Source organism: Talpa occidentalis, unplaced genomic scaffold (genome assembly GCF_014898055.3).
Source record: "Talpa occidentalis isolate TD23 unplaced genomic scaffold, MPIMG_talOcc4v2.1 talOcc4.14, whole genome shotgun sequence".
Taxonomy (NCBI): domain Eukaryota; kingdom Metazoa; phylum Chordata; class Mammalia; order Eulipotyphla; family Talpidae; genus Talpa; species Talpa occidentalis.
Genome location: NW_023601433.1, coordinates 39,511,802 through 39,526,278, shown reverse-complemented (window position 1 = coordinate 39,526,278; position 14,477 = coordinate 39,511,802). Strand labels below are relative to the sequence as shown.

Genomic DNA, 14,477 nt, shown 5'->3' with positions numbered 1-14,477 from the left:
ATTATGAAAGAGAATCTAAACTTTAAAAAAAACAAGCATTATTAAGGATAGGGAACGTTACTACATAATTATAAAATGCAGTTCACCAAGAAGGAATGTCATTTTAAATTTCTGAGCATAAGATAGACTCAAACCATATAATAAAAAAATGTTACAGTATCATAGAAAAGTTGGCGGACACATCAATATATGGAGAAATTACAATTTCTCAGTCATAAATAGATATACCAGCTTAAAAAATAGTAAATATAAAGGAGATTTGAAAAGTTCAATTAAGAAGCTTTGCATATTGAAGCTTGCACTCAATATTGGAAACATATTTTTCACACAAACATATTGAACTTAATTTAAAAAATGAATCAGTGTGGGCCATGAAGCAAGTCTCAGTAGATTTCAATGACCAAATATCATTTGGATCAAGTTATTTAATAACTGCCATTAAAACAGAAACGAAAATTTTAAAAATTCATTGTAATTAAATGGTCAAGGAGAAAAATCATAAAGGATATTAAAATATTCAAAATTAAAATACAACAAAGCAATTAGATATTTAGAACATACTAAAACTTGGGAATACAAAAATAGGCATATGAAAATTATCACTTGAAATACTTATACTGAAACTAAACAAAAAGGTTGACATTCAATGAATTCCAACCACAAACTTAACACAATAATTCGTGCTCCATCTACTAAATAATAAAGGTAAAAGCAAAAATTAATGGAAAAAAAGAGAGAATGAGAAACAAAAAAGTCAAAAAGCTAATTGAGAAAAGTAATAACAATGATGATAATAAAATAGCTTACCATCTGGTGAGATCAAACAAGAAGTATAAATGTACAAGACAAATATAAGAAAAGAAAAAAGGTTTTAACTACAACCTAGAAGAGCTCAAAAAATAAAATAGAACACGAGAAAAAAAATGTTATGCCAATAAATTTGTTAACTTATGAAATGAACAAATTCCCACAAAAATACAACTTATCAAAATAGTTTCAAGAAGAAACTACAATTACAGTAAGTAGTTAACATAATTTCCCCATTACTCTGGGGAGAAAAATCTCCAGGTTCAGGTGGTTTTGTAGGTGATTTCTACAATGTTTCAAGAAACAAACTGTTCCTCTTACATAACCTTTTCTAGAGAAAAGAAAAAAAAAGCGGCAATACTACAAGACTCATTCAGTGAGACCAGTATAATCCTGACATCAAAAAATACCAGAAAGGTAAGAGAAAAAATTATAAGCCAATTTTATTGATGAAAGCTAAAAATCCTTTTTAAAAGACAAATCAGTTCCACTAATGTATAGAGAAGTGTGAACTCAGGCACCAGATTCATTAACTTAAAATTCCAGCTCCACCACTTTCTTGTATCTTTTTTTTAAGATTTATTTATTTATTTAGTTGTTTATTTGTTTGTTTGTTCATTTATTTATTTATTTATACAAGCACTGGTTACAGTCAGAAGCGTGGGAGGGTGAGAGAATTCACCAAGCCAGAGCGGGGAGCAGAGCAGGCAGAAGCACTGCAGAGGCTGCTTCGCAACCCAGCGCTCAACCGCTGCGCCACCAGGGAGGCTCCACTTTCTTGTATCTTGAGCAAGTGTACGTAACTCCTTTGCATTTACAAAATGAGTATAAAACAATAAAGATAATACGTAAATCACAGGGCTTTTATAAACATTAAGTGATCTATTATATGTAAAGCATTTAAAACAGTGCTATTAGAACAGATACTACATGTGTTTCCTATACTATCATGTGGTAATTTAGACATGCAAAAATGGCTTAAAATAGAAAAAGTCTGTAAGTGTAATTCACCACACCAAGATATGAAAGGAAAACAATCATATAATTACATCAACAGATATTAACAATAGAAATCTGTTGATGCACTGTGCAGAAAAACACATTTACTAAATTTAATACCCATTCTTGATTTAAAAAAATTAGCAAAATAAGAACAGAAGATAATTCCCTTAACCTGATAAAAAGTATTTACCAAAAACTTACAGAAAACATTAATGGTGAAATATTAAAGGTATTTTCTATAAAATGAGGAGTAAGCTAGAAATGCCTGCTATCACCACTTTCATCCAACATTGCAATGGAAGTCCTGACTGATACAGTGAAACAAAGAAAGAAAACTCACAAAAATTGAAAATGGCAAAAACAATACTGTCATTAATTAAAGAAAACCTTAAAGAATCTCAAATATGTAAACATTAATGAGTTTAGCAATTTTGCTAGAACAAAATCAGTTAGTATTTTAAAGATATCACTTAAAATATGAAAAAATAGAATAATAATTTTAAGGAAAGGCAAGTAAGACCAGTATAAAATGTTATGGAAGAACATTTTAAAAGACTTTAAAGACACGTAGAGATATACAAGGTTTGTGGATCAAGAGAATATCTGGCTGTAGAGAACATCTGTTTTTGTAGTTAGGACTTTTTAAGGAAATTTTACTGAAACTTGGAACCAAGGCTAAAAGCAAATCTTGTTACATTATTACTAAGTTAGATAATAAAATAACTCCAAAGAGATCTAATTCTGGATGTGTTTACATTTCAAAGATGGACAGCATGAGTTTAATCCCTGGCCAGGCAGCTAACCCACAAGGCGCAGCAGGCCTCTCCTGTCTAGCCCACAGTTCCCCTCAGCAGTGTATTTCAGTAGATTTGCCTGTTTTGCTCCCCACTCTCTCTCTGGTGAATCTTCTCAACCCTGCACCTCTGGCCTACATCCCAGTTCTTATATGCATAAATAAAAATAAATCTTAAAAAAAAAACCCAAAAAACAAAGATGGGTTGGGAGTAAGATAAATGTCTGGACTAGGGAGACATCTCTTTATAGAGCAGAAGAATCTGGGCTTATCTTTCTACTGGAGTGATTTACTTATATTCCAAAGAGTCCTAGATCATTCTCTTCAGATTTCCAAGCAGACTCACAGAAAGAGAGTGGGATTGAGAGAAAACAGGAATCACCTGCCTTTCTCTCCTCTATATAAACACCTTGATTCGTTTGGGGTATAGGGGGGCAAGGGAGAGTCCTCATCTATAATACCTACTCTGTGTGCAGGGTTTTATACATCCAGCTCTCACTGTGTTGTCCCACAGTTAAGGAATCTATGTGTACAATCAGCATAATAACGAATATGGACTGTAAGAACATAGACTCAATATTACAATGGTGTTAATTCTTCTCAAATTGCTTTATAAATAATGTAAATTTAATCCAAAGCCCGTCAAGTTCACAAGGGTTGAGATCCAACTCCTATGGAAAAAAATGGAGTTTTCTCAAAATATTACAAATAGATCTACCATACAATCCAGCATTCCCTCTCCTAGATATATACCCAAAGAATGCAAAAACACTAATCCAAAAGAACATATGCACTTCTGTGTTCATTGTAGCACTATTTAGAATAGCTAAGTTATGGAAACAACCTAAGTGTCACTAGATGAATGGATTAAGAAGATGTGACATATATACAAAATGGAATACGATTTGGCAACAAACAAAGATGAACTCTTGTAATTTGTGACAACATGGATGAAACTGGAGGGGATAATGCTAAGTGAAATAAGCCAGAATGAGAAAGACAAATATATGGTTTCATTTATATGTAGAATATAGAGAAACAAACAAAAAAAGGGATCAGGCAAACCAAACCAATAAAAACACTAAAGTCTGAGTGTAGAACTGAGGCTACCAGACAGACAGGTGGAAGGTGGAGAGCAAGATGTGGAGGAGCCAATGGACTATAGTTGAGGACTATGAATGCCTTGGTGGTCGGTGTGATGTGGTAACATACATCTGAAAAGATGTGCCCCTATACCTGTGAATCATATAAAGTACCGTAAACCAAAGTTACCTCAATTTTTCAATGAATCCATAAAAAAAAATGTATACTGAAAGATGATGTCTATAACATGCATAGTGATAAAAGAAGTATGCCTACAAATTTTCAAGAATATTTACAAACAAACAAAAGACAAATGTATAAAAGATATGCAGAGTTTTTTCAAGCAGAAAAAAATGTGAATAAAGTCAACCTCATTAGTACATATAAAGTGTAAAATACAACTACAATAAAATATCATTTAAGACATAAAATATCAATTTAGACTAGCTTGGTCAAATATATCTGGTAACTTTTACAAGGCTGAAAACCAAACAACATTAAATATATTATTTAGTGATATGCAACTTTTTTTATTTTATGACTTTTTATATAAGGTAACATTGCTTTACAATACTATATGTGATTCAGAAATACAGGATCCCACCTCTTCAGATGTATGTTACCATACCACAAAGGTAATGACTAACATAAAATTCATAATAATGATTTCCATTTTCAGGGAAGAGAGAAGGAAGGGATAGGAGATGAGTACCCAGGACTATGCCACAAAATAGGTAATTGTTCTATTTCTTAGGCTAGGTGGTAAGTTCAGAGCTAATCATTTTATTATTTTCATCATAACTTACATAATATTACATTTATTCTTATATATGCTTCAAAAGAAAAAATCTTTAAGAGCATATATCCTGTAAGTAGGATATTAAGCAAATCCACTTAAAATTCTTGATCAATGTGATCAATCTTGATCTCAGTATTATCCTGTTCTTGAAATTTATTAAATAGATTTCTAATATTAAAAGTTATTTAAAACTTGCGAAATACATTACTATAAATCTAGATATCAGATTCTCATCCCTGTTATGTTTAGTTTACTTGAGCAATTCTACCATTAAATACATGATGTAACTACTAACATTACTATTACATACACTCAATTGCTTGCAATTGCACTAACCAAAAGGTAAAAATGTACTGATCTAATTGAATTTTACCTTCATAGTTTTCTCTGTTAATCCTTTTGATTAGCTTTATCAACAGGTTATTCATTTTATTTCTAACTATGTCTACTTCTTTTTTGGCAGCAAAATTTATAAATCTTCCCCAAAAGCACTTCATCTGTTTTATCCATGTATTATATACCACATCATTGAGTACAATTTACACTATGCCATAAACCATTTATTTCTTCTCTGTATAACACCATGTAAGTATTATACAAAGTTCTTTTAAAATTCTTTGCTTGTTCATTCTAAATTGAAAGATAAATTGACATTTGAAAAATCATTAAAGCATTAAATAGTTTTAAAATCCTTTAAGAATACTTACATCAAAAAGTCACAACGATGATACCTGTATTTTTTTCCATAGATGCTAAAGGATTCTATTTTCTTATTTTTTCTGAAACATTTATTTTAATCAAGTCTTTTATTAATTAAAAGAACAAAGATCATAAACTTTAAAGCTGCATTTTTTCATTACTTGATATTAACCAAATGACATACACCAAAATGATTCTCAAGTTTATAAGCCAAGTTTTTCTGTACACAAATTAAACAAGATTTAAGAATTCAGAAAAGGTATGAACTATCCATCTATTTTTACCTTATTTAGATCTTCCCTTTCTTGTTGTAATGTTTTGATTTGCTTTTCATAAGTTTTGATTTGTCTAAAAGCATCATCTAGTTCTCGCCTCACAGAATTAGCTTCTTCAAGTTGCTGTTCCAAGAGACTTGATTCTAAAGAGAGAAGATCATGTTTCTTTTATTATTTGTATAAAAACAAATTCTTGAAATCAAGGTTTAAGTTGACAAAATTTTTTTAAATAAAATACTTCCTTACATAACTATTAGGAAAAAAAGACCATACTCTCAAAAACGGCATATCCAGAACCAATTAAGCTCTTGAAAGTAATTTTAAAAAGAATAAAACCAACCAAACAAAAAGACAAATTTTTCTTTACAGTCAAGCATTTGTGTACTGGCTAGTCAGATTATTATAAAATAGTCTGTGAAGGTCACATTGCTGGATGAGAGCCAGAACTCAGATTAGAGCCAGGAATTCCTGCATCAACCTACTCAATGCAGAAAATAATGTTATTAAATAATATTTAACATTATCAGTTCAGAAAGTTATTATGGAGATGGGCGGAGCAACATGGCGGCGAGGAGACGCTGCGAGTAAGATCTCCCATTAAAAAAAGTTAATAGGGAGGAAAAGCGGCAGGTCCCAGTGAGAACTGGGACACGGAAGATAAACGGACGACTCCAGCAAACTACCCGAAGAAGAAATTGGCCATAAAAGAGGACCAGAAGGGAGGGAAGCGCAGAACCCTGCTCCCCTCCCCCGCCCACAGAGGCGGCACTCTCCGACCGGCAGAGAGGAGGAAAACAAACTAAAACGGCCAACAAGAACAAACGACGCAGCAAGCGGGACTGTGAGTGGAAAGGAACTATTGCAGCCACCACACCCCGTGAACGGGAGCTGAGGCGAACCCTGCAGGATTCGCCGCGGCGGTGAGCGAACGGCACCGGGCGCCAATAGAGAAGAACAAAGACCCCGGGAGACGTGCACACAGCCCGGGCTGCCGGTAAGCCTGCACAGAAACGTGGCGCGCTCGGGGAGCTTGAAAAGCAAGTGCAGACCAGAATCGCGGCTGCCCAGGTACCCGCGCCTACGACCTAGGCTTGCTGGGAGATGACCTAGGCTTGCGGGGAGACGCGCGGAGGTCCTCACTGAGGTGAAGGTCCCTCCCTGAGTGAGCAGGAACCAGGCACCCGGGCACGGGAACGGTGCAAAAGGCGCCATTCCCGCGCCACTGAACTGGGCTACAGCCCGCGTCCTGGAACTGAGGGCTTTGAACTGAGACCCAGGGCACGAAAATTCGGGGCGTGGGTTCTCCACAACGGTGGGGCACAAGGCAGACACAGCACCCCAAAGCTGTTGAGGTGTACCCTACCATTCCCGCTCTGCTCCCTGTCCCACGGGGTTGGGGGGGACGAAAAACAGCCCCCCAAGGACACTAGGAGAGATCTCTGGCGCCACCTAGTGACCAGGAAAAAAAAAGTCACTAACACCCCATAGAACAGGAAATTTCTTAAGACTGCTTGAAAAGGGCAGAAGGCTTCTGCAGTGGCCAGCTGGGAAGTTATTCCACGCCAGGCCCCTTCCGACCAGCAGTCTGAGCCCACAGAGGGAGCAGGCACTCACGTCCGGGGCAGACCGGGGGCGCAGAAGAGTGTGCCTGAAACCGGAGGCGCAGGGACTGCATCCCGCTTCGACATTTGAGAACAGGGACATTTCTTCAGTAAAAACTGCCTAAAACCAGCAGAAAGCTCCCCCAGAAGGCAGAGATGGCTCCTGGAAGAGCCAGAGGGGAGCGGAGAAGTTCACCCAAGATGCCAGTCAGCCCGAGCATCACAGTGTCCCAACGCATACGACAAATTAGAAAACAGACAGTAGGGAGTAGAAGAACCACACGCAACCTAACAACTCCTCAGGAAAGAAGCACACCACAAAAAGAAAACCACTCCCCAGATTGCAACGACAGAAACTTGGAAGAACTTCTGAGCCTTCCAGAAAGAGAATTTAAAATTGCCATGATTAAAAAAGTGATAGAAGTCATAAAGGAAAACAATGATCAGAAGAAGGAAATTGAGTCCCTAAAGAGGGAAGTAAAAGAAATGCAGGAGATCAAAGAATTAATGGAGGAACTAAAGAACTCGGGGAAAAGCAATGAAAGCAGAATAGATGAAATGGAAGAACGAATAAGTACTCTTGAAGACACAGAAATAAAAGCACCAAACAGAAAAGGAAAGAGAAGTACGAAGGAAAAAGAATGAAGAAAGACTTTGGGAACTATCTGACTCCATGAGGAAAGGAAATATAAGAGTTATAGGAATTCCAGAAGGAGAGGAGAGAGATGTAGGAACAGAGAAAATATTCCAGGAGATAATTGAAGAGAACTTCCCAAATGCGAAGAAGGAGCTGAAAATTGATATACAAGAAGCAAGAAGAACACCAAACTTCCGTGACAAAAGGAAAAATACAGCAAGACACATAATAGTAAAGCTCCCAAGAATCCAGGACAAGGAAAAAATAATGAAGCTGACAAGAGGGAAGAAACAGATAACATTCAAAGGAAAACCAATCAGGCTGACATCAGACTTCTCTGAAGAAACACTACGGGCAAGGAGAGAGTGGAGGGACATAGTCAACAGACTCCAAGAAAACAGATGCCAACCAAGAATACTCTATCCCGCAAAGCTCTCCTTCCTCTTTGAAGAAAGAATATGGACCTTCCCAGACAAACAGAAACTCCGGAATTTCATTACAACTAAACCCCCACTCCAAAAAAATACTACAAGGAGTCCTAAAGCCAGAACCTCAGAGGGACGAATAACAACAAAAGAAGACCAAAAAAAAAAAAAAGTTATTAAAAGAATAAATAAATAAAATCAAAGGAAAGACAAACAATGGCAAATACAGATGCTAACATATCAATATTAACTCTAAATGTAAATGGACTAAACTCTTCAATAAAAAGACACAGAGTTGCAGCCTGGATTAAGAAACAAAACCCAACCTTTTGCTGTCTCCAGGAAACACATTTAGCTACAAAAGATAAAAATAGGCTCAAAGTTAAAGGATGGAAAACAATCCTACAAGCAAATGGACCAAAAAAGAAAGCAGGAACAGCTATACTTATATCAGATAAAACAGACTTCAAACTCAAAAAGGTAAAAAGAGACCCCAATGGTCACTACATTATGATCAAGGGGACAATACTTCAAGAAGAAATAACACTCATTAACATATACTCACCAAACGAAGGAGCACCAAAATATATCAGACAACTGTTGTCCTCTCTGAAAACAGACATCAGAGAAAACACGTACGTAGTGGGAGACTTCAACACACCACTATCAACAATGGATAGATCAACAAGACAAAACATAAGTAAAGAAACTAAAACTCTAAATAAGGACCTAGAGCATTTGGGCTTAACAGACATCTATAGAACACTGAACCCAAAAAAAACGGAGTACACATTTTTCTCAAGCGCACACGGATCATTCTCCAGGATCGATCACATACTGGGGCACAAGACAAACATCAACAGATACACCAAGATTGAAATCATACCAACCATCTTTTCTGACCACGATGGCATGAAACTAGAAATAAACCATAAAAAGAAGGCAAGGAACAATTCTACCTCATGGAGATTAAAAACCACACTACTGGAAGACCACTGGACTAACGAGGAGATCAAAGAAGAAATTAAAAAATTCTTTGAATTGAATGACAAGGAGGACACCAATATCCTAAATGAATGGGATGCAGCAAAAGCAGTAATAAGAGGAAAATATATAGCAATAGAAGCTCACATCAAAAAACAAGAAAGAACTCAAAGGAACAACCTAATCTCGAAGCTTAAAGAATTAGAAAAAGCACAACAACAAAATCCCAAAACCAGTAGAAGAAAAGAAATAATAAAAACCAAAGCAGAAATAAATGAAATCGAAACTAAAAAAAAACAATCCAAAAGATCAATGAAACCAAAAGCTGGTTCTTTGAAAAAATAAATAAAATAGACAAACTCCTAGCCAGGCTCACACGGGAAAAAAGGGAGAAAGCACAAATAAACAGGATCACAAATGAAAAGAGAAATCACAAACGGACACATCAGAAATCAAAAGAATAATCAGAAACTACTATGAACAGTTATATGGAAACAAGTTCAACAATCTAGAAGGGATGGACAAATTCCTACAACTCTACAATCACCCAAAGCTAGATAAAGAAGAAATAGAAAACCTAAACAGACTAATTACATGCAGCAGAAATGAAATGGTAATCAAAAACCTCCCCCAAAACAAAAGCCAGGATCTGATGGATTTACAAATGAATTCTACCAAACATTCAGAGACGAATTAGTGCCTATCCTTCACAAACTCTTCCAAAAAATGGAGAAGGAAGGGACAATACCAAACACGTTCTATGAAGCCAACATTACACTAATACCAAAACCGAACAAGGAAAACACAAAAAAAGAAAACTACAGGCCAATCTCCCTAATGAACACTGATGCAAAAATCCTCAATAAAATTTTAGCTATCAGAATCCAACAATGTATCCATAAGATAATTCACCACGACCAAGTTGGATTCATTCCAGGGACACAAGGATGGTTTAGCATCCGAAAATCAATCAACATTATCCAACACATCAACAAAAAGAAATATAAAAACCATATGATAATATCAATAGATGCTGACAAAGCTTTCGACAAAGTGCAACACCCATTTATGATAAAAGCCCCTGAAATTCTTGGGATACAAGGAACATACCTCAACATCATAAAGGCCATCTATGACAAGCCAACAGCCAGTATCATTCTCAATGGTGAAAAGCTGAAAGCAATTCCATTAAGATCTGGAACAAGACAAGGATGTCCACTCTCACCACTGCTTTTCAATATAATACTGGAAGTCCTAGCCAGAGCAATAAGACAAGAGAAAGACATCCAAGGAATCCAAATAGGAAAAGAAGAAGTCAAACTATCACTATTTGCAGATGATATGATAATATACTTAGAGAACCCCAAAAACTCCACAGAAAAACTAATTCAACTCATCAATCAAATATTTGGGAATAAATCTAACAAAAGAGGTAAAGGACCTATACAAAGAAAACTATAAAACACTGTTAAAAGAAATAGAAGAAGACACAAAGAAATGGAAAGACATCCCCTGCTCATGGATTGGAAGAATAAACATTATTAAAATGGCCATCCTACCAAAAGCAATATACAGATTCAATGCTATTCCAATAAAAATTTCAATGTCATTCTTCAAAGAAATAGAACAATTATTGATGAAATTCATATGGAATCACAAAAAACCCCAAATTGCCAAAGCTCTCCTGAAAAAGAAAGAAGGGAATGGCGGCATCACACTCCCAGACTTCAAACTATACTGCAAAGCCATAATCATCAAAATTGCATGGTATTGGAACAAGAACAGACATACAGACCAATGGAATCGAATAGAAAATCCAGAAATAAACCCACAGATTTATGGTCAACTAATCTTTGACAAAGGAGCAAAGACTATGCATTGGAGCAAAGAAAGTTTGTTCAATAAATGGTGCTGGGAAAACTGGGTCGCTACATGCAAAAGAATGAAGCTTGACCACTACCTCACACCATACACAAAAATCAACTCAAAATGGATTAAAGAACTAGACATAAGACCTGAAACCATAAAATACTTAGAAGGAAATATAGGCGAAACACTACGGGATTTGCACATCAAAGACTTCTTTACAGACACATCACCCAAAGCAGTGATAGTGAAGGCAAAGATAAACAGCTGGGACTACATCAAATTAAAGAGCTTCTGCACAGCAAAAGAGACAATAACAAAAACAAAGAGAAACCCCACCAACTGGGAGAACATTTTTGCACACAACACTAATGATAAAGGACTGATCACAAAAATCTGCAAAGAGCTGATGAGACTCAGCAACAACAAAGAAAATAATCCAGTCAAAAAATGGGCAGAAGAGCTAAAAAGAAACTTCTCTGAAGAGGAAATGCAAATGGCCAACAGACATATGAAAAAATGTTCAACATCACTTGTAATCAGGGAAATGCAAATCAAAACTACCATGAGATACCATCTCACACCAGTGAGAATGGCACATATTAAAAAAACTAGCAACAACAAATGTTGGCGAGGGTGTGGAGAAAAAGGAACTCTTCTGCACTGTTGGTGGGAGTGCAAACTGGTCCAACCACTGTGGAGAGCTGTGTGGAGATTTCTGGACCTACTAAACATAGAGCTTCCATATGATCCAGCAATTCCACTCCTAGGTATTTACCCAAAGGACACAGAAACATCAATTCCAAAGAGCACCTGCACCCCTATGTTTATAGCAGCACTATTTACAATAGCTAAGCTTTGGAAACAGCCCAAATGCCCAAAAATAGATGACTGGATCAAGAAGATGTGGTACATATATATACCATGGAATATTACTCAGCATTCAAAAAAGATAAACACATGCAATTTGCAGCAACATGGATGGCGCTGGAAGGGATCATGCTCAGCGAAATAACCCAGAAAGAAAAAGAAAAATACCGGATGGTCTCACTCATAGCAGGAATCTAGAAAATTTAAATAAGGGACCAGGAAAATGAATAACTATAAGAAAGTGAAAATCAAAATCAACAAAAAACTATGAACCAGAGACACTTTTTGGGGGGTGGGGGGCGGGAGGGGAGGGATTGGGATCAGAATGGGGCGTTTGCAATTGTTTGGGGGAATATAAAAATAAAATTTATTATTTAAAAAAAAATATTTACTGATCAAAAAAATAAAAAAATATAAAAATTAAAAAAAAAATAAAAAGACATTGTAGAAGAATTTTTTCAATAAATGATGCTGGGAAGACTGGACCACCACATGGAAAGAATGAAACTATATATACCACTACACTCACCATATACAAAAATCAACTCAAAATGTATAAAAGATCTGCACATAAGACCTGAAACCATAAAATATACAGAAGAAAATATAGATAAAACACTACAAGGCATACATCTCAGAAACATCTTTTAAAGACTCATCACCCAAAGCAAAGAAAATCAAGGAAAAGATAAACACCTGGGATTATATCAAACTGAAAAGCTTCTGTACAGCAAAAGAGACATTAACCGAATCAAAGAGACACCCCACTGATTGGGAAAAAAATCTTTGCACTCCAGACAAATGATTATCGACTGATCACAAAGATACACAAAGAACTCAAATGACTGAACAAAAGCAAAGTAAATAATTCTGTCAAGAAATGGGCAAAAGAACTTAAAAGATCCTTCTCCAAAGAGGAAATGCAAATGGTCAACAGGCATATGAAAAAATGTTCAATATCCCTTATAATCAGGGAAATACAAATTAAAACCACATTGAGATAACACATTACACCAGTAAGAATGGCACATATCAAAAAAACTAGCAATAAGAAATGTTGGTAAGGATGTGATAAAGGAACTCTCCTTACTGATGGGAGTGCAAACTGGTCCAACCACTATGGAAAGCTGTCTGGACGTTCCTCAGTCTACCAAAAATGGAACTACCATATGACCCAGCAATTCCACTCCTAGGGACCTAACCAAAGGACACAAAAACATTGATTCAAAAGAACACCTGTACCCCTATGTTTATTGCAGCACTATTTTCAATAGGTAAAACCTGGAAACAACCCAAATGCCCAAAAATAGATGACTGGCTCAGGAAGATGTGGTATATATACACAATGGAATACTGTTCAGCAATCAGAAGAGAGAAACTCATACTATTCGCAGCAACATGGATGGAGCTAGAAGGAATTATGCTCAGTGAAATAAGCCAGAAGGAAAAAGAAAAATATCGGATGGTTTCATGTACAGGAGGAATACATGGGATTCAAATAAGACATCAGGGGAGAAAAAATAATAGCAATACAAAACACAACAAAACAAAAACAAACAGGCAATTATAAATCAGAGACATCCTGCGGGGGAGGAGAGGGGAGAGGAATCAGAGGGAGGGAGGAAGGAGCAGAGGGTTCTGTGGTAATGGCACACAGGTGCACTGGTGAAGAAAATTCTATGGGTATTACATCTGAGGGGGTGGTAGCAAACATTGTTTAAAAATGAACAATGATGTGAAAAAGTATATAAAGAAAAAAAATTTAACAAGGTAAAATAAATAAAAAGACATTGTAAATAATTATGAATATTCAATCTTTCTAGGAGTTTAAAAATATTGGAAAACACTGCAATAGCGAAAGAAAAAGTTAGAGACATTAATGGTATTTATAAAAAAATGTTTAAAAGTATACAGAGGAGGGGCCTCTCCGGTGGCGCAGCGGTTGAGCGCTGGGTTGCGAAGCTGCCCGCGGCCTCGCAGCGCTGGTTCGATCCCCGGCTGCATCACCTGAGGAGGGTCCCGCATGGCGCGCAGACCTCTCCTGCCGCCCGCTGCTCCCCTCAGCGGTGTACCTTGGTCCTTCTGCCTGCTCTGCTCCCCGCTCTGGCTCTGGTGAATTCTCTTGCCCTCCCGCGCTTCTGACTGTACTCAGTGCTTGTATAAATAAATAAATAAGTCCCTAACAAACAAATAAATAAATAAATCTTTAAAAAAAAAAAAGTATACAGAGGAACATTTAGATCAAAGTTGACTTGTATACATTTCTCTTCTTTAGAGTCATGGTTAAAATAAGTGCTATTCATTAGGTAGGTTTTATAGGGGGACCATTTTTTTTCTCAAGTATTTTTGTCAAAATATTTAAGATAGCTTGGATGCAATTACAAATGAGACAGATTTTTAATTCTCAAATATGCCTCTAATACCCAGTGTAATTCTCCTTATACAGTAGCAATTCAACAAATATGTTTATAAATTGAATTAAGAATAAGTGAATGTTGATGGTGAAAATATAAATGATACAGCCTCTGTGGAAAACAGAATGGCAATTCCTTAAAAAAGGTAAACACAAAGAATTACCATTAACCAAGGAATCACACTATTCACTATAATCCAAAAGAAGTAAAGTGTAGAGAAGA

At 36.2% G+C, this 14,477-nt stretch overlaps 1 protein-coding gene across 7 annotated transcripts in view; it reads right to left on the bottom strand.

Annotated features, from left to right (window-relative positions):
- Positions 1-14,477, bottom strand: part of CDC42BPA (CDC42 binding protein kinase alpha) — a 277,737-nt gene that overhangs the window by 94,675 nt on the left and 168,585 nt on the right. For all 7 annotated transcript variants that reach the window (XM_037510331.2, XM_054694969.1, XM_054694968.1 and 4 more), the window contains exon 12: positions 5,468-5,601. In XM_037510331.2, the coding sequence (XP_037366228.1) occupies positions 5,468-5,601 (134 nt within the window). The remainder of the gene's footprint in view (positions 1-5,467; positions 5,602-14,477) is intronic.